The sequence below is a fragment of the Cavenderia fasciculata genome (genome assembly GCF_000203815.1).
Source record: "Cavenderia fasciculata unplaced genomic scaffold Scf_Dfasci-G-b-126g04.f1-5, whole genome shotgun sequence".
Taxonomy (NCBI): domain Eukaryota; phylum Evosea; class Eumycetozoa; order Acytosteliales; family Cavenderiaceae; genus Cavenderia; species Cavenderia fasciculata.
Genome location: NW_004457715.1, coordinates 348,282 through 374,867, shown reverse-complemented (window position 1 = coordinate 374,867; position 26,586 = coordinate 348,282). Strand labels below are relative to the sequence as shown.

Below are 26,586 nucleotides of genomic sequence, written 5' to 3'. Positions count from 1 at the left end.
AGGTCCCCCCTCCACAAAAAAGAATTTTTTTTTATTTTTTTTATTTTTTTTTAGAAATATTTTCTAGCAGACGAGTTGAGTTGTTCAGTTCAAGGCTGACCAGTTGCAAAAGTCGCTGCTCATACTTCCCAAGATACGATGACCCGTTCTGGTTTCATTTCAATCTTGTAGAATCAGTTTAGTATTATATACTCTCTTCTCTCAATCAATCGATCAAAAGTGAAGGAAGGAAGTGTGGTAGATTATAATCCCACTACAATTTTGTAGTGATGAATGATGAATGATTGAATCTAGTAGAGTACAGTTTTGTATGAATATTTATTTATATATTTATTTATCTATTTTGTTATTTACTGATTACTGCTAAATGAAACATAAATATCAACAAACAAAATTAACGACATTATTGTCAATCATTGCAGTAATATTATTATGTCAAGATGATTTTAATTATTATTCAAATAGGTTGATTGGTCTATTCAATCATCACTATCATCATCAGCAGCAGCAGATAAATATACAACAGATAATAGCGTCACAGACAAAGAGTATTACTAGTTATAGTTCATTGTTTGTAGAGGCAGTTGGACAATGTGAAACATTGGGACCTGATTCATGTCTCACAGCCTATCCAGATTGTATGATCATACCTCTAAGAGGTTGTTGTTTTGGTATCGGATCGATATGTGTCAGTGCAACATACAACTATGCAAGAGATCCAGCTGCTGGAAATATTACAAAATGTCTACGTAACCTTGTCACTAATCAAGTGTATCAGTTGGACTATGACTTTCAAAATATATCTGGTTATGCAATTTATGATCCTATTGTTGGTAAATATATAGATATCATCACAATAGACAATAATTTGTACACATCTTACTTACCAAATACATGTCTCATTATTATTATTATTATTATTATTATATTTAGAGGATTGTGAATCTGCGAAATGTGAACAAAAGAACTTGGATTGTAAAATGATGTCTGGTCAATGTGAGAACCCTACTTTAAAGTGTTGTAGCCCTGCTCCTGTTTGTTTTGAAAAGAGTATGTATATCTACTTGGAGCATCATCATCATCATCATAGCCACCTATACTAACACTTATCTATTGACAGAGGAGAATATATATAGAAATATAGAATTGGCAAGAGGAGAATGTGATAATAATTGTAAAGATGGATTCATTTGCAAAATTGTCAACGATGTCAATACTTGTCTTCCAACATCATGTGATTATCTAGTATGTGATATATACAGTGAATGCTATGAGCTCGAAGATTTAAATATAGCTGCTTGTTATTTAAAATTAAGTATGTTTTTGAAAAGATTCTAAAGATACATGTTTGTTTCAATTGACTAACCTTTATTTGTTTAATTATTTAGATAGTTTGCCTATAAAGCCTGGATGCAAAGATACACCATGTCCACCTGGTTTCCAATGTTCACATGGTATATTTACAGATTATGATTGTGTACCACTACACAATGATGTTTTCCGTATGTTATATTCATCTCTGTAACACAACAATTTAATTAATTATTTAATTTTATTAGATGGACCGAATGGATGTGCATTATGTCCACCTGGATTTACTTGTGATGAATTTGGATGGGGTACATTATGTACAGAATGGTCATTTAATAATCCAGTGGATGGTGATGATTGCTTTGGAAGTAAATGTTTGTTTAAACAGCATTGCAATCAAACAACACAACGATGTGAATTCTCTAGATGTAGAGATGACCCTAGTTTGTGTAAAGGTGGAATGCAATGTATTCAATTTGATGTAACACATCCTCGTGTATGTGCAACAACTTCGATCATACCTGTGAGTGAGTATTCTGCTTGGGCAAATCAATTCCCTTTTGTCTCTTCGGCACCTGGATTTGATGCTCCACCAGAGACATTAAATCGTGTCGTAGAAGAGCTCAAGAGTCTCAACGCTGCTCAGTCAAGGCGTGTCATCCAAGAGGAGCATGGGTTTGACAAAAAGATTCAAGGAGTACCACAAGAGTCGGATATGCTAGCGAGAATGAAGAAATTACAGGATGAATTTAATCACCATATCGGTGGTCAATCAAATAATGACCCTATTACATTTAGTACACATGAAAATGACAATGATCAACATTTCAATCCACCATCGCCACCGCGACAACAAACTAGACAACAACATTTCAAACAAGAGGAACAAATATTTAATCAAATTCAACAGAAATTACAATCTATGCGCCAACAACAAGAAAGAGAGGATAGACAACAGGATCTGGCAGATCATAACAATCTTCATTTTAATAGGCCACGATAAATAAGTTTCCAAAACTTCTTCCTCCAATCCATTTTGAATGTCATAAAGATTAATATTAAAAAATAATAATTTATTTATTTATATACCCTTTTGTAATTAATTAAATATTTAGACCAGGCATAAGGTGATTATTTTCTTTCAATTCTTTATTTTTTATTCTAAAACATAGGATATAGATTCTACAGTAGCAGTACCATAAATTGGAAGTTGAACACCAGACAGAATGTCATGGTACACCAAAAAGGTAAGACTTCCACCGGTTTCCTACTTAATGAGGAATCTGCTGGTAAATTTATTAGTGCCAGAAATGGAGGATTGGGGCGCGACGTTTAGGATTTTATAGCCTGCTGGGATGGTGTGCTTGCGAGAATGGATGGTGAGTTGGTTTTGTTTTGGTTCGTATTTGAAAAGGTTGAACACACCTCCCTTGAAAAAGGCAAGACCATGGATATTGCCATCATCAACTCCAAATACAGCACCGCAGAGGAGAATTGGATCAGATTTGTTCAAGGTGGTCGATTGCGCGGTCTTGCCATCTAAAGAGACTCTAGTGACAGTGACATCGTGTGAATCACTTGGTACAGAAAAGACATAGATGACTCGACCTACAGGATCATAGGTTGAACTTTGGTAATTTTGGTTGAGTTGGGATTGGTAGAGGATTCCTTTGGTGAGGGCTCCATCATTATACGAAATGATCACTCCAGGTGAACTAGAATGTGATTGAACAACAATCATTTTGGGTGAGCCAATTGAAGGGCCTGGGAAACAGTAGAGGTTTCTCACTTGGTGGGTACCATAAAGTTCGAAGCCTGGGTAGGTTGGTTGTCAGGGTGACGAGTTGCTTAGATCTGTAGTATTGAGAGCAAGCAAAACAGTATTTCCCAGAGCATCAACTCCCAAAATAGAATACATATCACCAACTGTACAAGTTATGTCTGATCCTTTTCTAAAAAAAAAGTCTCCTTTTAGTTCAACTATTGGTTGAAATTGGGAACCCTAGAGTTATAAAAAATATATATACATATAAATATGTTAGTCACAATGCAAGAGTATATTGCTTGTTGTTACGTATGTGTGTATGTATACATACATAATCTGTAAAGATACCGAAATCAGAACTATTCTGGGATCTATGAATAGCTCCATATAACCCAGGGGTTGCTATTGAAACTGCAACCCACATTAAACTAAAAAGAATCAATATCTTTGTGTCAAACATCTTTGAATATGTACATCTATTTATCTGTTTTTTGTTCAAATGATTTGAAAAGACAGGTCTTTCAAACAGTACCCAGGCATTGGTTCAGATTTTTTAGGACCACATGGTCAATCTTAATTTTTCAAACATTTGTGGACACAGAGTTAATGGTTCAAGATAGATTGGAAGTAGAAAAATGGATAGATTGGTAAATTTATTGATTTAAAGATATTTTAAATTGATGCCTAGACCAATAGTAGATTTATATAGAAAGAGATATCAAAACAAATAGTAAGGAAAAAAAAAAAAGGGGGGAGGGAGCGAATTAAAAAATAGATTTTAATTCAAAGGTGAGATAGAGAATGAAAACAAAAGTAGGAGTTGGTTTTAAAAACTCTCATCATGTTAATTAATTATTGTGAATGGATGATGGTGGCGGTGGTGGTGTAGAGCATGAAGAAAAGTAAAGTGATTGCATGACCGTACCTTGATTTGAGCCATAAACGCCCTCATGTTGTTGTTGTTGAAGTTGGTGGTGAGGGTCATTTTTGGTACCAGAGGAATGCAAAGGGAAATGATTAAATTCCTCATGATATTGATTGATACCCAAAGGAGGATTTAAATTGGTTGTTGAAACATGTTGGCGGTGTGGGGAGGGAGGTGATAATAAAGGTTGAAATGTTTGATTTGGTGAGGGATTTCCTGGAGTGGATGCGTTTGAATTTGGAAATGGTGAAGAAAAGGGTGATACCATAGATGTTCCAACTCTTGCTTTGGGATAAACAATTGCAGCAGCAGCAGAAGGTAGGTGCTGATTTGAAACCAATGGTTGTTTTTTTGTTGTTGGAGTTTGTTGAGGGGATTTAGTATTTGGTGAGATGGTAGCCACTACAATATTTCCTTTGGTAGTTGTGCCAACTTGATTCAAGGACCTTGGGAATATATCAACCAAAAAATCAAAAACTTCATGATAAGATAATGCTTGAGCAATATCACAAGTTTGTAAAGTTCTTCTTTGATTTTTTACCATCCATGAACGTTTAGTTATTTCCAGTATAAATATTTCACATGCTTTTGCCAATAAAATCGGAGCTTCTGAACTTATCATCTTTAATAAATAATCAATTATTTATTAATAATTTAATAATCAAATTTGAAAAATAATATTTAGGATTTGTACATACACTTTTTTGAGACATTTCATCACTACTTTTCATAATTTTCTTTATTCTAGCCAAAGGAAGAATATTCTTTTTATCATTGTAAAAGTTGCATTTTTCAAATTGATCATCCCAAAATTCATCCATTGAAGTTTCCATTACTTTGTTGAAAGATGCAAAGGATGACAGATGGTCTTGGATTTTTTGAAACCCAATGTTTTGAGGAATGAATGGTAAATGATGATTTTGTTGAATTTGAGGAACGTATTTTTGGTTATTTAATTCATGTCCTTGTTGAATGTGATTAAATTCAAAAGGTTGATTTAAATCAGAAGAAGCTAAAGGTTGAATTGAATTGGAAAGAAAATTTGAATATGGTGATGATGGATTGGAACTGGAAATATGATTATTATTATTATTGTTGTTGTTGGAATAAAATATTGAATTTGGGTCCAATTTATTCACGATTTGGTGATTATTCATTTGGCTATTATTTTTAAAATGATTTTGACTTTGATTATTAAAATTCGTAATATTATTATTAATATTATTAGAGTTAAAGCCTACTTGATGATTATTATGATAAATGATTGAGTTATCAGGTTGTTGGTGTGGTAGAGATTGTATAAATCCATACTCTTGCATCTTGTTAATAAAAACAAAAAAGGATTTAATTTTTACCCAAAGCGCGCTGATTTTTAAATTGTTGTTGACAGAGAGAGACGAAAATGAAGAAGATGATGATGTTTCAATGTTTCTTTGAAGTGGTAACAAATAGTAGTAGTTGTAGTTGTGGTGTTGGTGGTGGTGGTGGTAGTGGTGATGGATAAAAGTGATAATATTGTAAATATGTTATAATTTTTTTTTTTTTTTTTTATAAATATAGTTTGTTCAACCTTGTTAATTTTAATTGTGATATTCCTGTAAGATGATAAAATTCAAATATTAGTTGTCCTTTTACATTGAATATTGTTCACAACAACAACAACAGAGAGAGAGAGAGAGAGTGATTGATTAAATTTTGAATTGACTGTAATAAAAGAATATGTGTATATTTGAATGACTGATTTCTATTCAATAGCCACCACCATCACCATCACCCTATAGATTGTTTAATTAAACAATATTGGTTCACTACTACGAATCTATCCACCGTCCAGTCAGTAGTCAATCACCTGATTGAATAAATATATAAATTAATTAATTAATCAAGCGCATTGTGTTGATTCACCTTTTTTACCACCCACAAACACCACATCCACATAGTGATTGGTTTTGTTTGTAAAATAACAAACCATGGATAGAGGTGAATGAGTGGAAAAAGTTGACAGGTCGTGGTATGGTGATAAATGAGTGGATCAAATCGATCTAACATTTGCATAAATGAATGTGATAGACTTGTATTGAGGAGATTGATTATTCCTTAACTTTGCTTCCTGGGTCAATCAGAACTTTAATTCTATTTAATCCCCTTCCTTCTCTTCCTCTTCTTCCTCTATTATCTCTTTAAAAAATCATGATCCATTTAAACAAAATTACACTCAAAAAAAATGGTTGTTATATCTCTATTTTTTTGTTTATTTTTTTGTACACTACCTCTATACTTTTTTTTTCTTTATCCCTTTTCTCTTTTTCAATTAAATAATTATGTCATTTAAAACTAATATTAAAATAAGTTTCCTCTTTAGGATGACATCATAATTAAATTATGATGTTCATTCATTCAAATAATATTGGATCAATCACCAACATGTTTTATTATTATTATTATGGATGCAATTTTAAAAAAGGAAATGAATTTTATTCCATTATTTGGATCCATCCATAAAGTACAATTAAGATGTCGTAAGATTTTGTATTATTATTTGGATGGTTTGGTGAATGATTTCAATGATGGATTCTGGTAATGTGGTTGGATCATTTATGCTATTATCATTGCTATTGGAAGTTTCATTTGCGGATCTACCAAAATTCTTTTTATAGTCAATACATTGTCTCCAATCATCATTCTCGTCAACTGATTTTGAATTTAAATTTGATTCACCAAATGAATTCTGACTATTATTATTATTATTATTTTGAATTTGGTCTAGTTTTTCTCTCTTTAAAGTTTTTAATGTATCGGATGGTGGCAATGGAGAGAATAATGATAATAAAGAGTCTGGTGGAGTTGTTGATCTTTTTATATTATTTCCATGTAAATCTTCATCCAATAACATATTATTATTATTACCATTAAAATTACCATTGTTATTATTTTGATTATTTTGATTAAAGATTTCAGGTGAAAATATTGATTGATTTATCATAGAAGTGGTTGTTGGTGAATTTGAAGTTGGTGATGATTGATTGCCATTGAGATTTAATTTACTTGGTAATAATTCAATTAAAATATTTAAACATTCCTCTGATAGAATGGGGAATGCCTTTGAGAATCGAGTGAGGGAAGGCAGAATTTGTTTGATAAAATGAATTTGTTCGTTGATGGGGAGGGCGAGTGGATTTGATGGCAAAGAAGATACGTTGGTAGCTATTCTGTGTAGTGCTTGTTTACAAATTCTTAAACTCTTTGGAATGGGATACTTTTCTGAAATAAAAGCACACAGTTGAATCGAAAATATTTGTTTCTCTATTTGTGACTGTGACAATAATTCGGGAAGGAAATCCAAACATATATGCATCGATGGGATGTGAGTGACGGTGATTGGCAAGAGTTGAGCAAAGTAACCTTGGAAATGTACCAATTTCACAAGTATTGGTTTTTCGATAAACAGTTGATGAATAAAATTACAAACAATACATCTAATCTCGTCAACATCTCCACCATCATATTCCCTGTTGACTATCTTTTTACCTTCAGGTTCATCACCATCACCCATTGCCAATATATCCTTTCCAACAATTCTATCTACAATACATAATTCTAATAACAATTGAATGATTGAACTTTCTTGTGTTAAAATTAATGTTTTAATATCTTCTTGTTTTTTCTACAAATCAAAATAGAAATAATATTAATAGTTTGATCTGGATTGTTTTAAAATTTATATTTACAGGTTGAGATATTTGAATTTGATTTAATAAATATTTCTTTGAAGATATCATATAGAAATATAATATTTGAAGTAGAATACCAAATAACGATGGATTACTAAATACTGTTGGATGACATCTAAATACAATGAGGGGATCTGACATTACATCACTGTGAGAGTATTGATTGTATGATATTAAATTAATTCCATTTCTATTTGTTGTTTCATCAATCATCATTCCGTCATCACCACTGGTCTCAGTATCATCATTATGAATATTTAAATTATTGTTTGTCAATATATTGATAGTTTTCAATGCCATCAACGATTGATCTGATACTGGGAATATTGTCAACCAAAGATTGGTAAATGTTGGAATCAATGATTCCAATTGTTTTCGGTGGTGTACGAGGATTGGTAATAGTCTGTTAATTAAAACATCCATATACAATCTTTGTACCTTGTCCACATCCATTCTTGACAAATGATTTAAAATGAGTTGAATCGAAGTGGGTGATGCCAAAACTGAACGTGGCGACAACATATTATTTAATTTTACAACCGACATTAATTCCTCTTCCTCTATCTCCCTTGAAGATTTTTTCTGCTTTGTATTTCTACCATTTAAAAACATTAAATTATCTTGATAATATTGTAAATTATAATCAAATCTTGATATTTTACTAGAAATAGAGTAAAAGAAATGATGATTAGAATTAAAAAAGTATTATTATTTTAAACTCTAATATATTTACTTTGAAGATTTCTCTTCATCTGATAATAATAAATGAACATTAAAGAATTGAGGGAATTGTGAAGAGACCAAATACATAAATGGTGGCAATATAAAGAAATAATCTTCTACATTATTTTGAACAATTGATAAACATTTTTGAATTGGTAATTTTGATAAAAATTCTATACTATATTCTCTCACTATAGTAGATTAGAATTGATTAAGTTGGTTTTAGTAAATTTAATTAAAGTTTGATTGATTAGATATTTATACATACATTGAGATGATTCAATTCCAATTGGTATTGATTTTCCTTTAAAATTATAATCAGATTTTAATTTTAATACACTGTCATTGTACCTCAAAACATAATAGACAACTAGTACTTGAACTGCTTCATTATATTTTGATGTTTTTGAAAATACAGATAAAATCGATTGTTCCTTTATTCTATTCATATAGAATAAAGGTGAATTTGTTGTAATCGTTGATTCTATAATACTAGAGATAAAATAATAATAGATTATTAATATATATTTTCAACTTTTTTTTTGTTTTTAAATTTTGTTCATACTTTTTAACTAATTTATCTAAACAACTTGGTAATAAATAATGGATAGGAGTGGAGGCTTTTAGAGTTTGATCCCAAATCCAACTAGACATATCGGTTTCATATTTTTCAAAGATTCTTTCACTGAGAAGATGGTATATACACATTGTAGAGACACTGTGGTTGGTAGTCACCGATGATGAGTGAGCCGACAGTTGATCGATAGTTGGGAGAAGTGAAGCCTTTAACGCTACCAAAGCCTCTGGAAAGATATCCTTTGTAATCAATTCACCCATTTGATTTAGACTTTCAGTATGAATCGATGGTCTAAATCCAAGTGTATTTCTAATGACATAGACAATATTATGTAATTGTCTTGTATGGAAATAAATTGATATCAATAATAATAAATCGTCACAATGTCCAGTCTTTAATAATCCATTTAAACATTCTGCTATTCTTTTCTAAAAATAATAAAATAAAAAAACAATCAATAATGGTTAACAATGTTCAACATTTACAGCAATTAGTTTGAAATCTACATACATTTGGAATAACTCTTAATATTCCTTCACAAACCAACAGAAAACATAAATAGATTTTAGAAAATGCTTTTGTTAACCAAGGAGTTTGATGAGGTTGTGAACCAGAACCTGAACCTGGTTGAATACCATCGATTAAAGATAAACATGTTGAAATTTCTTGTACATTTAATTTAATACCAAGTAATCCACCCATACCACAATACAATCTAACTATTGATTTAATCTTTAATGATTTTTCAATTTGATTTTCTTCTTTTAATTGTTGTTGTTTCTGATCATCAAATGTTAATGAAATTAACTATATTGTTTTAAAATATATATTAATATTTAGTACATTATTTATATTTAATTTGACTTACAATATTTAATAATTGATCACGAATTTCTTGAAAAGCAGTTAGCGGAGTATTTGTACTGATATCAGTAGTAGTTCTTGCCAAATAATCCTTTATCCATAAACATTCTGAACGGTTAACTATAATATTACTTAAAAATGCAACTGTATCATTTCGAATAAAAGTAGCAGTGATTGTGAATATGAGGTCTGGCATTATTTGTTTTTCCAACAGCAACTTTCTAATCAGTGTAGCTGTATATTGTGACAATGTACACAACTCTAGCAACACCTTTCTCGTTCTTTCATATCCAACCAAATCAATACAATCAATGATTAAATCGATTATATCTCTATATTCACTTGCATTATTCAATACCAATACTTTAATTAAAAATGGTGCTTGTGGTAATAATAATATTGATACTATCATACTCTATGTAAATAAATAAAAAGTAAATAATTTGATTTGGAAATTAATTAATTATTATTATTGTTGTGTGTGTTTACATTACATTTAAAGGAATAAATTGATTAAATCTAAAACAAATGATTGGTAATATAAAACATAATTCAATTTGATAAATATCTAATAGGAATAGATCAGAATCATATTTTGAACCATTTACCAATGAAAGATAATCTGTATCATTTGATAAAGATGCTGATAAAGATGCAGATGACGACGATGATTGTTGATTTAATTTAATTGTCAATATTTCTCTTTGTTTCTCTGCATAATCCATCAAACCTATCAAATCACTAAGTACCAACTTTAATCGTTTAGTAACATCAGACATTTCAAATTCTCTACCAATATCCATTGTTATAGATTCTATAAATGATCCTTTTTTTTCCATCTACAAAAGAGAGAGAGGGAGAGAAACAATATAAGTATATTAGATTCAAAAGAGAGAGAGGCTAATCAACATCATTCAATTATTATTATTATTCTTACATGAGCCAATTTCTTTCTTTGTACTTGTTCCTCTTGAATAAAGAAATAGAATGATTGAGGATCGAGTGAATAGTATTTTTGAATGATTGATATTGATGATGCCAAATGAGGTGACATTCTATCAGAAGATATCAATACTGATTCCATTATTCTACCAATATCTTCATCTTCATCTTCATCATCATCTTCTTCTTGGTCATCTTCATTATTCTTCTTCTTATTCTTTCTACTAGTATTGATTAGATTTAAAATGAATGGTAAACATAATTCACCATCTCCAATACCTAATGCTGATGATGATGATTGAGTTGTACTAGATGAAGATGATGAAGATATGATAGTAGCTTCAATGAATTCTTTATAATTGCAAGATAATAAATGATCTAATATTGTTATTGTTGTAACTTGTGATGATGATGATGATGATGATGGCGAAGAAGATGATGATGGTGTAGAAGTATCCATGATCATCTTTCTTCTAGTCTATCTACACATTTATAAAGAGAAGAATGAATAGGGTTGTTAGAGGGAGACTGATCAGGCTTGTTATGTTGTTTATGAACAAGTACTTACCCACAACACACTAATTATAATGATAAAGGGCTATATATATATATTTATTTATCATTCACCTACTGTCTGACAGTACAGTTGTATTGTTGGAATTCCTTGTTATTAACTTTATTAATTTAATAAAAGCTTATCTAAAATAAAGTATATTTTCGCTTTGTCCACCACCGATCGATGATCACCAATGATTTTCACATCAGTCATGTAATTACTATACCTGCAGATATACATATATATATTAAAAGATGCAAAGATTATCATCAACATCATCAATCAATCTTTTATCAAGATTCATTAATACAAATAGAAATAGTATTACCACCAGTAGTATAAGATATTTCAGTGCTTCTTCAAAAGACCAAGATGCACAATGTGATCCAAAAGGTGAAAAGATTAAATCTGTATTGCAAGAAGCACTTAACCCAACTGTATTAGAGGTTCTAGATATGTCTGGTAGGTTTGTTTGTTTTGAATAAACTTGAAATATAAAGTCATAGTGTTTAAATTAATTAATCGTTTGATTATAGGTGGATGTGGATCAATGTATAGAATAGAGGTTGAATCACATGAATTCAAAGGTAAATCAACTTTACAACAACATAAAAGAGTTAATCAACTATTAAAAGAAGTCATCCCATCTCTACATGGTTTAACATTATTTACAAGAGATTCTGGTGCTCCAATAGTAAATAAATAATAGATAGACAACAATAATATATATAAATAATAATAATAATGATTGAATATTACAATAGTGTTTTTGTTTATGGATTACTCTTCATAATCTTTCTTTTTTCTCCTTTCTCCAAACATTATGTAATAGGTGAAGAATAATAATAATTGAATGATTGAAAGTTATAGATTGTTGTTGTTTGTCTACTTGATTGTGGTTGGTTTGTTAATACATTAATAAATTATGATTATATTTTGTGTCATATTATTTAATTAATTTACGGGAACCTGCACCTGGACGAGTTGGTCTAGAGAAAGCTTTCTTTTCTTCGACCTTTGGTGGATGGATTTCATTGTCGATGGAAGATTGAGAGAGTTCAGATGGTGAATTAATTTCGAGTTTGAGGTCGACCTTGATGTTGTTCTTGGTGACAAGACTCTCGACGTTGGCCTTGCTCGACGAGTAGAGCATACGTTGACGGACAGGGGCAGAGGTAGTGCCGTTGGATCCGTCTGGACATGCAAAGATAAAGATGATAGAGTTGACAGTGTCGCCTTCGTGGTCGTGAGTGTAACGGAAAAAGAGGAAACGTGGCTCGGTCAAATTGATCTTTGATTGGAGTTGGTCGATAGAGGTGTTGCCACTCGATCCATAGACAATCTTTTCGTCGGCAATGTTGATGGCCAACTCGACAAAGTTGTTCTTGCCACCGACAAAGTCTTGGACGGCTTGGAGGGCACGGTCTTCAACGGGGAAGGCGACACCGTGCACGTACATGCCACTGCCGCCACCGCCGACAAAGAGACCTCCTTCACGCTCGTCGTTACGTTGTTGCTCGTCCCAGGTGAGTGGGGCCGATGACTCTTGGTGCACCTTGTGCTCCTTGTAACCCTTCTTGGAAAAGTCTGCGGCCACAGTGCTGTGTACTTCGTCGACAAAGTGTGCCGATCCCAAATCCTTCTTCAAGGTGGCACGAGTAGCTGCATATGTCATCTTTTCACGTACCTTTGCTGGGTCTGGTACGTAAAACATAAATACCCAGTTATTACCTCTCAATTCAATCGATTTATCATCTGTCTTTGCCAAGATGAAACATGGTTTATCTTTTTCTAATAATGATGGGATTAATTCCAAATCTAAATACATAAAACAAAAAGGTAAGTAAGTCATTCATTAATATCTCTATCTCTTGTTGTTGTAGCTGACAATAATCGTAAATATCTATAAAACTCTAACTTTACCATCTTCAAATGATCCTTGAGCATCAACAAGCTTTGATACAACTACATGTTCTATTATTATAAGTGAGTGAAAGATGAATAAAAAGTAATAAAACGTAAGTATATTGCTATGATATCATATCATATCTATCTTTTCTATCATACCATCTTGAATTGAAACCTTGATGAATCTAGTACTACCCCCATTAGCATTACCAAATGCTTGAACTAATTCGTCTGAAGCTGTGATACCACTTTGATGACTCATGTTTATAATATATATATAAATTAAATAGTTTGTATATTGCTGAATATTAAATAAATAATGTTTGGTTCATAAACTTGGAGTTCGAATATAGAGAGGGAAAAGTCAGAAGAGATATTTTTTGTAACAAACAAAAAAGAAAAAACCTCAAAAATCACATTATTATAAGCTATCCCATTTTAGCTACATTAGTGTGTTTATTTCTTTGTTTGTATTAATACAACTAGATTTGTAGCTACCATAGGTCAAATCAAATTTAATTACATTGAAATTAAATTCTATCAACAACAACTAGAAGAATGAACTTGAAAAGATAAGTTATTCTAGAATTCATCATAGAGAGAGAGAGAGAGAGAGAGAGACAACAAAGACGAGCTCGTATATATTATATATTATATTTGGACTATAGGTCGTATAATAGTCATCTATTGTCACAATGACCAAGTTCTATAGATGATGTATACATTAGCGAAAAGAACCACAAAAAAAAGAACATCTTCTATCGGGGATCTTTTTTGGCAAAAAGTATTCTTTTCAAGTTGATCCGATGAGCTAATGAATTGTCAGAGGGTTGGTGGTAGAAGATTATAAATTGTTCTTCCTTACACGTTCATTCATTCATTACAATACAAATACATACAATACATATTCATATTTATACATACATTTATATATCTATATACATATTCAAATATATAATCAAAAATGATTTCATCACAAATCTATTATGTTACTGGAGCATCCAAGGGAATTGGTAAAAAATTAGTAGAGAGATTATTACTCAATGGTGACAAGGTTGTTGCTACATCACGTGACAAGAAACAATTAAATGAATTGTTTGGTCAAGACAATGAGAATTTCTTGGCACTTCAAGTTGATTTGGCCAATGAAGAAAGTGTCAAAAAGTCGGTCGAGCAATCAGTACAACATTTTGGAACATTGGATATCATTGTTAATAATGCTGGATATGGTTTCGTAGGCAGTGTTGAAGAATCAACAAACGAACAGGTAAAGGAAAACTTTGATATCAATTTCTATGGTACTTTGAATGTTATCCGTCATGCCCTTCCAATCCTCCGTACAAAGAGACAAGGTCTATTTATCAATGTTAGTTCACTTTGTGCATTCTATGGTTTCGCTGGTTGTGGTATCTACTCTGCCACCAAAGCTGCTGTTGATCTATTAACTGAATCACTTCAACAAGAACTCATTCCATTTAATGTAAAGGCTATCACTATTAATCCTGGGTATGTAGAGAAATATTAATTAAAAAAATATATAATATTCAAATCACTTACCTTTTCTTTTATTTTATTCTATAGATACTTTAGAACCGAGTTTATTGGAGCTATTAAAAAGCCATCATACACTATTGAAGATTACAAACAATTAAATGACAACCAAACCAAACACGACGAAACCATGCACAACAATCAACGTGGTGATCCAAACAAGTTGGTAGATGTAGTATTTGAGATTGTCAAGCGTAATGGACAAGGTATTGCACTTCCACAACATATCTATATCGGTGTTGATAGCAATGAAGTTGCTCTTGCCAAAGCCAAACAAATTCAAAAGGAAATTGAAGAATGGTCTTTTATCACTACTAAAACTGATTTTGATACTGTAGCTGCTGCCACTACTACTCCCCAATAAATAATAATAATAATAATAATAATATATAAATCCAATAAATAAAAACAATAATAGTAATCGATAATTACTATTAATTTATACAACTCAACGATTTTATTCTATTTACATTACATTATTTGTTTTGAGAAAAGTTTAACTCCATAGTTTCAATTGGAGGAAACGAACGTTCGTTTTGGAAGAAGGTGTTTAAAGGAACTCATACCATAGTCACTATGATCTTGATTTAAAAGAAAATGGGTAAGAAAAAAAAGAAGAATGCTATTAATTAGTGAATGTAAGAACATACACACAAAGATAGACTCTCGTCCAGACCTATCCATTCCCCAAAACATTCTTTTTTTTTTGTTTTTTTTTTGATTGACCCGATGTTTGAAAGTTGACTGCTTAACTAGATTGATATTAATTCATCATTTATCATACACACATAGAAGAATTCGTCTCAGCCCATGCATTCCCCAAAACATTCTTACTTTGTATGATCCTATTGTTGAATAATGGCTGCTGGTGGTTTAAGGAAAACTATAAAAGGCTTCACTCATCCACCTATTTTAATCATTCAAATATATTCTATTTTATTTATCATTCAAATACATTCATACATTACATTTATTATCTTATTAATTAAATTTAATCAACAACTCAACTATTTTTTAAAAAATGATTTCATCACAAATCTATTATGTTACTGGAGCATCAAAAGGAATTGGTAAAACTTTGGTCGAGAGATTATTACTCAATGGAGACAAGGTTGTTGCTACATCACGTGACAAGAAACAATTAAATGAATTGTTTGGTCAAGACAATGAGAATTTCTTGGCACTCAAAGTTGATTTGGCCAATGAAGAAAGTGTCAAAAAGTCGGTCGAACAATCAGTACAACATTTTGGAACATTGGATATCATTGTTAATAATGCTGGATATGCTTACATTGGAAGTATCGAGGAATCAACAAACGAGATGATCAAGGAAAACTTTGACATCAATTTCTATGGTACTGTGAATGTTATCCGTCATGCCCTTCCAATCCTCCGTACAAAGAGACAAGGTCTATTTATCAATGTTAGTTCACTTTGTGCATTCTATGGTTTTGCTGGTTGTGGTATCTACTCTGCCACTAAAGCTGCTGTTGATCTATTAACTGAATCACTTCAACAAGAACTCATTCCATTTAATGTAAAGGCTATCACTATTAATCCTGGGTATGTAGAGAAATATTAAAAAAAAAATTATCATATTTTTAAAATCACTTACCATTTTATAAATTATTGTATCTCTCTCTCTCTCTCTCTCTCTCTCTATCTCTCTCTCTATCTTAGAGCATTTAGAACTGAATTTATTGGAACCATCCAGCCACCAGCCAACTTTATTCAAGATTACAAACCATTGAATGAAAGTCAAATTAAAATTAATGAAACCTTGCACAACAATCAACGTGGTGATCCAAACAAGTTGGTAGATGTAGTATTTGAGATTGTCAAGCGTAATGGACAAGGTATTGCACTTCCACAACATATCTATATCGGAACTGACTGCACAGACACTGTTCTTGCCAAAGCCAAACAAATTCAAAAAGAAATTGAAGAATGGTCTTTTATCACTACTAAAACTGATTTTGATACTGTCGCTCCTCAATAAATATATAGGAGAGAGTATTTGATGAAAACAAACGTAATAAATATATTACATCTAAATCAACAAAAAAAATTAATAAATTAAAAATCATATTAAAATATATCCAAATAATAATCCATTATTTTATCATGTTTACCAAAAATTACCTACTATTTATTGAGATGATAGTTTTGCTCTATTCTTTATACTTTGTAATTTTTGTTCCAATTCATAGGTTGTTGGTGACCCGGTTACATTGGGGTTGATCGGTGCTGCAGTTATTGTTGACAAAGTAGATGGGGTGGTCGCCAAAGAAGTGGATGGAGTCGAGGAACCAGCGGCAGCAGCAGCAGCAGCGGGAGTTGAAGAAAAAGATTCTAATTTCTTTGGAACAAAACTAGAAGTATTGGCACGTGACTTTGAAGGTGACCTGGTAGTGGTTGTAGTTGTAATGGTCGTAGTTGTAGTAGTTGAAGTTAATTCTGGTGATGGATTTAAACTAGTACCACCATTCTTGTCTGTTGTTGTATTTACATTTTTACCAATAGTAGCCAAACCTGTTGTTGATGTTGGTAAAGTAGAAGAAGAAGAAGAAGAAGCTCCAGATGCTCTTCTTGCCAATTGTTGTTGTTGTTGAATTTGTAATTGTTGTTGATATTGTTGTAATTGTTGTTGTGTTAGTTGAGATGTTTGTGGTCTTGTAGTAGAAGATGACGATGATGATGATGGTTGAGGTTGTTGAGTCGGTTGAGTAGGTTGTTGTTTTGCAACAACAATTGGATTTTGTTCAAAATAATTACTATAATAATTATTATAATCTAATCTTGTAATTAAATGAATCATGTGTCTGTTGGATTCCGATGTAGAGAATGATTTAAGAGTATCTAGCAACAATCTGAGAATATGATGGAATTTCTGTTCAAAGTGACGAATAGTCACACCAACCTCTTCAACCACCAACACTGTATCTTCGCTGACCAACTTGGTGATAAGATCCGACACGAGCGTGCAAAGGTTCAAAAACTTCATCAACAGTGACACTAAACGAGTGTCGGTGAGCATACACTCTGTGAGACATGTTTCGAGAAAACTATCGTGCACCTTGATAACTTCGTCGACAGTGGTCGAGTTTTTGATTGCTTCTTTCATTCTATTCCAGTTTGGCTCCAACACTTCCAACATCATATAGTACTCGAGGTTTTGTAAAAAGTGGATCAAACGATGACGGAAAAAGTGAGAAAAGGAAAGCAGACTGGTCAAACCTGGCTTGTGTGAAAACTTTCGTCTTGACTCTTGATGTAGATTCCAAGTGTTGCAAAGTAACTTTTCAACATGTTTACATAAAAACAAGTGTCTAAAGATTATTTGATATTTGACCAATGACTTTCTACTAATGACCAATGATAATGGCCATTTAACTTTGTAATTAAATGCCAATGATTCAATTCCAAGTAATGGTTTACCTCCTATTGAACCACCTGTTGTATTGTTTGAAGTAGTTGTGGTGGTGGTAGTAGATGACAATGAATCTATAGTACCACCATTCATTTTTCTTTGTTGATGAGATTGATCACCAATATTGATGATAGAAAGTAATTGATCACTTAGTCGGTGAGGTAAAAATTCGATTTCCAAATCATCCTTGTTGATGTCTTCTTGGAGTGTGGCCGATGTTCTAAGAGACAATTGTAAAAGACTGTTCATTCTTGCCGTAGAGATTTCAGTCAATGGTTTCTTTAACTCCTCGTCTGTAATCTCCATAAAATGTGATATAAAATCACCTTGACAAAGTAAAAAGTAATGTTTTAATGATTTTAATCTATTCAATAGATTCATATCATTCATTTGTTTTAACAATGTTGAACTTGCAAAATCATATGCTTTATCAATTCTTTCAATATAACTAAAAATAATTAATTAATTAATAAATATTAATTTAATTTAATATGTTTCTTTTTCTTTTTACATACTCTTTTTCATTTTGACTATAAATTAAAGGTGAAGCATTTTCATATTTAATATTACCTTGAGTACATTCTTTTATAACATTTAAGTATTTTCCAGTGAGTAATATCTTTTGTACAACCTTTTCAAGGAATTTAGGAGCTTGATCACGACGAACAATATATCTATTTTCCCAATAACTGTCATTATAGTTTTTGTTTATATTTTCTTTTTGTAAATCCAAATTCTCTTCAATCATAAATTCTCCATGTACATCATTCACTGTTCCTCTATAAATCCAATCCTCTAACATTTTTAAAAATGGTTTTGAACAATATTCAATAAAATATAAATATAATTCTTTACTTGTTTGATCACTAAAAAAATTAAATTAATTAAATTAATTAATAAATAAATAATAATCATTTTTGAATTATAATTAAATCTCTCTCTCTCTCTTTTTTTCTTACCATCCATAAATTGCAATACTATTAAATAATAAATTAAGTATTTGTGATCCATAAAGATTTGATTTAATAGTTTCATATAATAAATTATATACAGATTCAAATATTCTTAAAGTTGGTTGAATATAATACCACATTCTCTAAACAATATTAAAAAAAAAGGTAAATAGTTAATATTATTTTGATTCGATTCTCCATTTTTCTTTCTTTTTTTTCTTTTTTCAACCTACTTGTAAAGATAAAGTATTTGATTTTAATTGATTTTCAAGATTAGTAACCAATTGATGATAATCTTTGATTAGGGATTGTATAGATTCACAAAGTGAATGACAAATGACACCCCATTCAAAGTTTAATCTAGTGTCTATGAAATCAGCGATATAGATATAGTAACTACAAACTGGTAGTATTCTTCTAACCAAGTGCATTAGACTCTCATCGACACTAGCGTCAATGATAAATTCAACCAATGGTGATTTGGGTGGATTCGATTCGAGTATAGTCTTTTTAGTCATTGTAATGGTGGTCGACATGGTAGATACCACCTTTGATAGACCTCCATCTTGTTGGTGATGATATGATTCCTGGTCTTGATCAATATCCTCTGTCAATGAATACGTCTTTTCCAAATGAATCATCTTGCCCTCGATACCAAGCATCACAAACAATAAATCTTCCATCAAACAATACTCTTGATGACTTGGTGATAAACTATCAAATGCAGGTACATTATTTGATTGTATTGATGTTTGATATTTTCCCTAAATAGAAAAAGAAATCAAAAAAAGATTAATATACATATTTTGCATGCAAAATACAAATGTATCATATGCACATGAATGTGTATTGTATTGTCTATTTACAGGTTGATGATTTGGTTCATAAGTAAGAGATAAAGAATCATTTAAGAAACCATTATTTAGGAATGATCTCTTTCTAGTCCATTCAGGTAACTTTGCAATTGGTGGAGGTGGTATTTCGATGGTTGTACCAGCTTGAGTGGTTACTGTCAATGATCGTTTCTTTGCAGCAGCACCTCTTAATTGTTTTCTGTGATAATGTCTTGGTGGGAAGATTGTATTCTCTGCTGTCTGTTGCTGTTGTTGTGATGATGATATCTCTCCAAGTTTCTTTAATGTTCTAGGTGACAGATTCAACTGATAGGTATGATGTGATGCAATTGATTCACTCGAAACATGACTACCACCACCACCTCCTCCTCCTCCTCCGCTAGTATTATTATAACTATATGACATAATTCTACTTTTACATATATATATATATCAACTACAAATTTAATACATGTAGTTTTTTCAATAGTTTGTCTGAAATGTTCAAAAATTAATTTTTGGAGGGAAAATATTTTTTGTAAGCTCACTCCTCCTCCAGACAAGTCAGCTCATAGATTTAATTTAATTTGTTTGACAAAGGTAAGTGTAGAGTTTAGAGTTTAGAGTTTAGTTTATTGTTTAATTATATCAGTCTAGATTAATCTGTACTGTTGGGTTGGTTGGTTGTTTGTTTGGTTTGTTCCCCAAATTGTGAAATATTAGTTCCATTGAATTGATTTTGATTATGTTTGTTTTTGTTTGTTTTTTTTTAAAGTTTTCTTTTTTGGGGTTTGAGAATTATTATTATTATTATTATTATTATTTGTACATATAAACATTTAATATTATTGTTTTTGTTTTTGTTGTTGTTGGTGAAAATATACAATTACTATTTACGAAGGGATTGGATGGGATGAAAAATAATGTTAAAGTTGATTTTTAGAGTTTATAACATTTTGAGCTTAGAGGTGTGTTTGGTTAAAAGGTGGCTTTGAAGGGTATGGTGAGATTGTGGGAAGGGTGGAGAGACATGTATGGTGATGGTGGAAGACCACCGCCAGATGATGATGAAAGTGGTTTAGAGATGGGGTTGGCTGTCATTGGTGCATATTGTTGTTGTTGACCCATATTGTTGGGGTTATTGTTGTTGTTGGACATGACTGGTGACTTGGTCATACGAGGAACAGAGTTGAGTGAGTTTGAAAGACGGATATCGTGCATGTTGTTGAGTGGTGCACATCCTGTAAAATTGATAACTTCATCATTTTCGGAAAAGATTTTGTCTCGTGAAGAATCACCAAAGTAAAAAGAGAGTGGGCTTGTCACTACATGGTTGACTCTTGTTGGAAGAGGTGGACTGTTATTGACAGGTGACTTGCGGTGTTGTTGTTGTTGTTGTTGTTGTTGATGATGCATTGATGGAGAAGGTGGGGAATACATGTTGTTGCCAGGCATGATAAATGGAGTAGTGTAATGAGACAAGAAACTTTGAATGTCAGATGATGATGATGACGACGACGATGGAGAGTGTGATGATCCCAATGGTTCGGATATTTCACATGGTTGGAAATATTCATTGTTGTAAATGTCTTGTGGGCCGGTGAACTTGTCTTGGCGGAAGGTTGGAGACACGTTTGGTGAAATGTTGGGTGTGGTGTGTGTCGATGACTGGGGACTGGTTCGGATAGGAATAGCGGTATTGTTAGGGTTGTTACCGTACGATGCACCAACCATGTTACTAAATGGATTAAAGACAGCGGTGTTGGTGTCTGCAGCGGGCAACAGTGAATGCGCCGAGAATGGGTTTTGGGGAATCGGAGCAATTGGCGAATTTAGTATGATTCCAGGTGTCGACGATGAAAGTGGGTGGCTGTGAATATGTTGTTGTTGTTGTTGGCCACCTTGCATAATACTATTATTATTATTATTAATATTAATATGATTAGAAGAGGAGGAGGTAATGATCGATGGAGATGAAGATGATAATTGTTGAGAAGAAAAGAAATTATTATTTAAATCGTTGATGATGGCATTGGTTGCAGCGGGCATGGATGGAACATTAAGTTTCTTTTTAGAGAAACAGCAGTTGATTTTAACACCACCAATATCATTCATATTGAAATAATTGATGGCGTCTTGAGCTGCACATCTTCCATTGAGTGAATCTTTGAAATGAACGAATCCAAAACCTTCATAAATGTTGGATTGTGAAACTACTCCTTTCTTTCTTGGAATATTGTAATGATTAACTTTACCAAATTCTCTACACTTGTGAAATACTTGTTTATGGAATCCTGGTTTTGCCTAAAAATAAATCAAAAATAAAAAATACAATTAATATTCAAATAGTTTAATTTAATTTTAAATCTCTCTTTTTCAACTTACCAACTTTGGATTAAAAGTTAAATGAATACTTGTTCTCTGATCACATGAATCAGACCATTTAATAGAAATTGGGAGTGATCCAATTTTAGCACCATTCATGGCATCCAAAGCTTGTTCGGCATCATTTCTATTCTTGTATCTTACAAAGGCATAGGAACTACTTATTCTTTGTGGATAAAAGAAAATACATTCATTTGGTTCAAGTTCACCATATTGTCTAAATAAAATTAAAAGAAAAAGAAAAGAAAAAAAAAGTTAATTAAATTGAACAAGTATTATTATTTATACTATTATTATTATTATGCATACTCGAAAATTTTTAAAACTTCTTGTTGTGGAATAGCTCTATCAAGATTGTGAACATATAATGTAGTGATGACAAGTTCTTCATCCATATCAAATGATGAATCATCGGTGGAAGCAATGGAACCTGAACTACTATCGAGTTGATGACTACCAATCATCATGATTTGACTATTACTGTTGGATAACATTGTAGTAGCAGTAGCAGCAGCAGTCATATGACCGGTGGTGTTGATTGATAGGTTTTGGAAATTATATATTTCTTGTAGTTGTTGTTGTTGTTGGTATTGTTGTTGAACTTGAAGCATAATAAAATTAAATGTTTGATTGATAATTTATTATCTATCTACTATGAATATTCCAGATTTCCTTTCTATTTTTTTTGTTTTTTTTTCCTGTTTAATAATAGTGATTCGAAAACCGCAATGTTAATATATTTCTGAGTTTTGGATTTACAAAAATAAATAGATATATATATATATTATTATTATTATTATTATTATATATATATTGGTGTGTCGGCGATGGATGAATAAATTAGAACTTTCTTAAAACAAAAGAAAAGAAAGGGGATGATGGCAAAAAAAAAACGCAACCAACAACTCTATGTTGTTATAATTAACGTTGTTGTTGAAAGGTATCAATCAAACACACACAATCAAAAAGGAGAATAAGGAGTGGATGGATTTATGTGTATTTGTTTGAAAGAGTGAGCGTGTATGTATATGTATAATTGAAAGATAGACCCGTTGATTGTTGTGTTTCAAAACAGAACAACAATAGTAGCAGTAGCAGTAGAAGCGATTGATTTTCAATAATTGAATTGAATTGGTAGTGATGTTGTTGGAATATAAAATTTTGATTTTAAAACCAATTGTGTTTGTGTGTGTGAGGTTGCTGATTTGATTGAGTGTGTGGTGGTTGATGTAGTGGGTGGTAGTCGGTGGTGGTGGTGGTGGTGGGTTTGGATGGATGTGAAGGTTGGAAAAGCCAGCAGGGGATGGATAGATGGATAGATGGATTGTTGGATGGAAAGAAGAAGAAGGGAAGCAAGTTACTTATCACAACGATTTATGCAGTACACAATCGTCGTCGCCGCCGTCGTGTTGTTGTTATTGTTGTTGGTGTTGTTGGTGTTGGTGTTAGAGTGGTGGTACAGACAGTAAGTATAGTATAGTATAGTCTACTACTATTTTTATTAGTATTACTATTTTCGTGATTGTTGTTAAAGTTGTAATCTAACCTTTAGGGTTAGTGGTGTTGGCAGTTGGATTCAAAAATGAAAGATGAGATGAATGTTATGTATCTAAAAGGGAAAAGGTGTGGTGGTAGTGGTGGGCGTGAGGGGAATAGCAGTTGAGTTGTGTGTGTGTATGTAACAAAAAAAAAAATGTGTGTTTGGGAATGAAATGAAAATAGTTACCACAGATTGATTGTCTATAGGATGTTAGGTATTGTTGTTGTGTTTCAAGCAACAATGGTGCGTGGGTGGTTTGGCTTGGTATGGTATGGTCTAGTCTGGCTTGGTTTGGCTTGGGTTTGGTTTGGTTTGAAGCGAGTAGAGTAGAGAGAGAGAGAGTTATAACTTTATATTTATATATTTGATGTTAATAATAATACTATGGAAGTAAGTAAAGTAAAGTAAAGTAAAAGGTGAATGTTGTAGTAGTTGTAGTTGTAGTAGAATGGCTGAGGTTTTTGGGTATATAAATAAAAACTCCTGAAAAGGAAAAAATTGAAAAAATCAAATTGATTTGATTGAACAGTGCACTAGTACTGTCTTTGGTGGGTGGATATAAAATTAAACAAACAAAAAACTTGATTGATTGAACGAGAAGGATAATGATGAGAATTAAGCTCGAACAATACTATGGTCAGGTGAAATAATAATAAATACAATAAGTAAACTAATCAATCTTGATTGATGGCAATGTGTGTCTGTGTGAACCAAAGAGAAATAGATAAGAAGATAGATATAGAGAGAGATATATGTAATATAACAAATTGTTTTTATAGTATGGAATCTCTAGATAGAGAAATGAAGGAATATATAGCTGATGGTGTTGTTGTCAATCAAGTGAGAGAGGAATGGAGGGGTTGTTTTTAATGGGAATAATTCTGTTCTGTGTTTGAAACAGCGTTGGTTGAGGGATGGATGAATAGATGGTGCTTGCCCCTGCTGATGGATGATGCTTCTGCTGCGACGAGTAAAACCTGATATAAAAGATAGATGGTCTGTTTTTACCTTTTGATTGTGTGTGTGTGTGTTCTGTTGGTTGTCTCTGTGTGTTGTGATATAGGATCGTTGTGTCAGCTGATGATGCTTCTGCTGCAGTATGAACGGTTTTTTTCCTTTTCTAAACCATTGTGACCTAAAGTGTATTTGATATTGGGGTCATGGCAAGGGTTTGAGCCTAAAATGGGGTTGCGCTACCCCCATTGGATCGAGAGATTTAAAATGTGGGGGAGTCTGATCCCATCCGACACTCTTTTAAAAACACTACCCAAATCAAAAACAAATTATTTTTAAAATGAAATTTATCAATGGAAGGCATGGCACCCCCCGACCTCACTCTCTCCCCAACCACGATCAGTTGTTCATGATGCACTCTACCTAATATTCGACACCAATCAAAATCAACATACCCTAATTACGTTTAATTCCCAAAGTAACAACAACCAAGAACAAAACTTTGAAACACCATGGGCATCATCAACTGAATGGATGATGGTCGCTGAAACAATCTCTCCAACAACAACAACAAACCCATGTACTAGTCGAGTGTGTTCAATGAGATTTATACTCACATTTCTTTTAATACTATTTGAATTTTTAGCACGGCCCTTTCTCTATCGAGCCATCCTTGATCAAGTAATCTTGGAACCAAGACTGGTTTGTCTGCTGATCTGTAATTGCCCAATTAAAATGGAATTGATTGATCCTATCAATCTATCAATCAATATGAATTCCTTTACTTTTGATTCATTGCCCATGTGTGAGGGTTTGATGTTGATTGATATTTGTAAAGATTTGATTATTTTACAAAGTATTTTTAACACTTTAAGATTGTGATTGGGTAATTTAAGAAGCCATCTCCCACGCTCTCTCTAAAAATATCACCATCATATGATAAATGTGCTCGTTGTAGTTTACCAAAACCAATCGTTAACGCTATTCTTGTCAGCTGATAATTTAAATGTGCATCCACCTCTTTATCAATTATTATTATTATTATTATTAATTATTATCCTGTCACATGTGACATTAGATTCATTGTATCGTGAGATGTATAAATGTAGATCAATAAGATCCCAATTCATTCCATCCTCCTTTTGTGATATTGGTTAGGGGTCGCGTACGGGGTCGCGCGATCATGTTATCGGGTCCGTCAAGCGAGCCCAATACTAGAAAATCTTGATACTACCCAATATTAGCTATTCCTTTTATAGTGAATGATACTAATTTAGGATAAGATTCTGATGGATGGTGGTTGATCTGTTATCCGTTGAACAGATATAATCATCGTCGTGTTGTATTATTCGAGGGATTATATATATGATATATCTGTTTGTAATGAAAACTTTGTATAGCTGATAAAGTTCACGTTGTTGATGGTGATGACGATGGTTGATGAGGTGCAAGAGTGACCTATATCAACAGAAGTGTTAGGTCTCTCTCTAACGACTCTACTCTCCATCTAACTGTGGAAACTTTAGACAAGTATCATAAGCAAGTGAGTTAACAAACTTTCTGGGGTTTAAAGAACTCTTTTCTCACAAGAAAAGCTTTTGTTTAAAAAAGGCAAAAAATAAAAAATATAACAAAACA

The 26,586-nt window shown here is 32.1% G+C and overlaps 11 protein-coding genes across 11 annotated transcripts; 5 read left to right on the top strand and 6 right to left on the bottom strand.

Annotated features, from left to right (window-relative positions):
• Window positions 1-367: 367 nt before the first annotated feature.
• Window positions 368-2,314, top strand: DFA_02160 (Phosphatidylinositol 3-kinase 3; the record flags this gene model as incomplete). Its single annotated transcript, XM_004357587.1, has 5 exons — window positions 368-833; window positions 934-1,050; window positions 1,145-1,315; window positions 1,389-1,502; window positions 1,560-2,314. 5 exons carry the CDS (start codon window positions 368-370, stop codon window positions 2,312-2,314), a joined length of 1,623 nt encoding a protein of 540 aa, XP_004357644.1.
• Window positions 2,315-2,467: 153 nt separating this feature from the next.
• On the bottom strand, window positions 2,468-3,052 carry DFA_02159 (uncharacterized protein; the record flags this gene model as incomplete). Its single annotated transcript, XM_004357586.1, has 2 exons — window positions 2,468-2,472; window positions 2,737-3,052. 2 exons carry the CDS (start codon window positions 3,050-3,052, stop codon window positions 2,468-2,470), a joined length of 321 nt encoding a protein of 106 aa, XP_004357643.1.
• An 872-nt stretch (window positions 3,053-3,924) lies between these two features.
• DFA_02158 (uncharacterized protein) lies at window positions 3,925-5,320 on the bottom strand (the record flags this gene model as incomplete). Its single annotated transcript, XM_004357585.1, has 2 exons — window positions 3,925-4,623; window positions 4,700-5,320. The coding sequence occupies 2 exons, from the start codon at window positions 5,318-5,320 to the stop codon at window positions 3,925-3,927; spliced, it is 1,320 nt and encodes a 439-aa protein (XP_004357642.1).
• A 1,190-nt stretch (window positions 5,321-6,510) lies between these two features.
• ints2 (integrator complex subunit 2) lies at window positions 6,511-11,304 on the bottom strand (the record flags this gene model as incomplete). The annotated part of the gene is made up of 11 exons (XM_004357584.1): window positions 6,511-7,257; window positions 7,471-7,665; window positions 7,730-8,135; window positions 8,160-8,393; window positions 8,466-8,646; window positions 8,724-8,947; window positions 9,021-9,460; window positions 9,543-9,839; window positions 9,901-10,311; window positions 10,391-10,735; window positions 10,834-11,304. The coding sequence occupies 11 exons, from the start codon at window positions 11,302-11,304 to the stop codon at window positions 6,511-6,513; spliced, it is 3,951 nt and encodes a 1,316-aa protein (XP_004357641.1).
• A 344-nt stretch (window positions 11,305-11,648) lies between these two features.
• Window positions 11,649-12,247, top strand: DFA_02156 (bolA family protein; the record flags this gene model as incomplete). The annotated part of the gene is made up of 3 exons (XM_004357583.1): window positions 11,649-11,856; window positions 11,931-12,088; window positions 12,227-12,247. 3 exons carry the CDS (start codon window positions 11,649-11,651, stop codon window positions 12,245-12,247), a joined length of 387 nt encoding a protein of 128 aa, XP_004357640.1.
• A 93-nt stretch (window positions 12,248-12,340) lies between these two features.
• twfA (putative protein tyrosine kinase) lies at window positions 12,341-13,564 on the bottom strand (the record flags this gene model as incomplete). The annotated part of the gene is made up of 3 exons (XM_004357582.1): window positions 12,341-13,212; window positions 13,318-13,368; window positions 13,462-13,564. The coding sequence occupies 3 exons, from the start codon at window positions 13,562-13,564 to the stop codon at window positions 12,341-12,343; spliced, it is 1,026 nt and encodes a 341-aa protein (XP_004357639.1).
• A 702-nt stretch (window positions 13,565-14,266) lies between these two features.
• DFA_02154 (short-chain dehydrogenase/reductase family protein) lies at window positions 14,267-15,217 on the top strand (the record flags this gene model as incomplete). Its single annotated transcript, XM_004357581.1, has 2 exons — window positions 14,267-14,808; window positions 14,884-15,217. The coding sequence occupies 2 exons, from the start codon at window positions 14,267-14,269 to the stop codon at window positions 15,215-15,217; spliced, it is 876 nt and encodes a 291-aa protein (XP_004357638.1).
• A 657-nt stretch (window positions 15,218-15,874) lies between these two features.
• Window positions 15,875-16,852, top strand: DFA_02153 (Oxidoreductase; the record flags this gene model as incomplete). The annotated part of the gene is made up of 2 exons (XM_004357580.1): window positions 15,875-16,416; window positions 16,534-16,852. The coding sequence occupies 2 exons, from the start codon at window positions 15,875-15,877 to the stop codon at window positions 16,850-16,852; spliced, it is 861 nt and encodes a 286-aa protein (XP_004357637.1).
• Window positions 16,853-17,002: 150 nt separating this feature from the next.
• On the bottom strand, window positions 17,003-20,495 carry spc97 (spindle pole body component 97; the record flags this gene model as incomplete). The annotated part of the gene is made up of 5 exons (XM_004357579.1): window positions 17,003-18,731; window positions 18,799-19,149; window positions 19,243-19,379; window positions 19,470-20,000; window positions 20,058-20,495. 5 exons carry the CDS (start codon window positions 20,493-20,495, stop codon window positions 17,003-17,005), a joined length of 3,186 nt encoding a protein of 1,061 aa, XP_004357636.1.
• A 552-nt stretch (window positions 20,496-21,047) lies between these two features.
• Window positions 21,048-23,065, bottom strand: DFA_02151 (uncharacterized protein; the record flags this gene model as incomplete). The annotated part of the gene is made up of 3 exons (XM_004357578.1): window positions 21,048-22,373; window positions 22,455-22,671; window positions 22,764-23,065. The coding sequence occupies 3 exons, from the start codon at window positions 23,063-23,065 to the stop codon at window positions 21,048-21,050; spliced, it is 1,845 nt and encodes a 614-aa protein (XP_004357635.1).
• A 971-nt stretch (window positions 23,066-24,036) lies between these two features.
• Window positions 24,037-26,389, top strand: DFA_02150 (uncharacterized protein; the record flags this gene model as incomplete). The annotated part of the gene is made up of 3 exons (XM_004357577.1): window positions 24,037-24,059; window positions 24,774-24,856; window positions 26,349-26,389. 3 exons carry the CDS (start codon window positions 24,037-24,039, stop codon window positions 26,387-26,389), a joined length of 147 nt encoding a protein of 48 aa, XP_004357634.1.
• Between the last annotated feature and the right edge of the window lie 197 nt (window positions 26,390-26,586).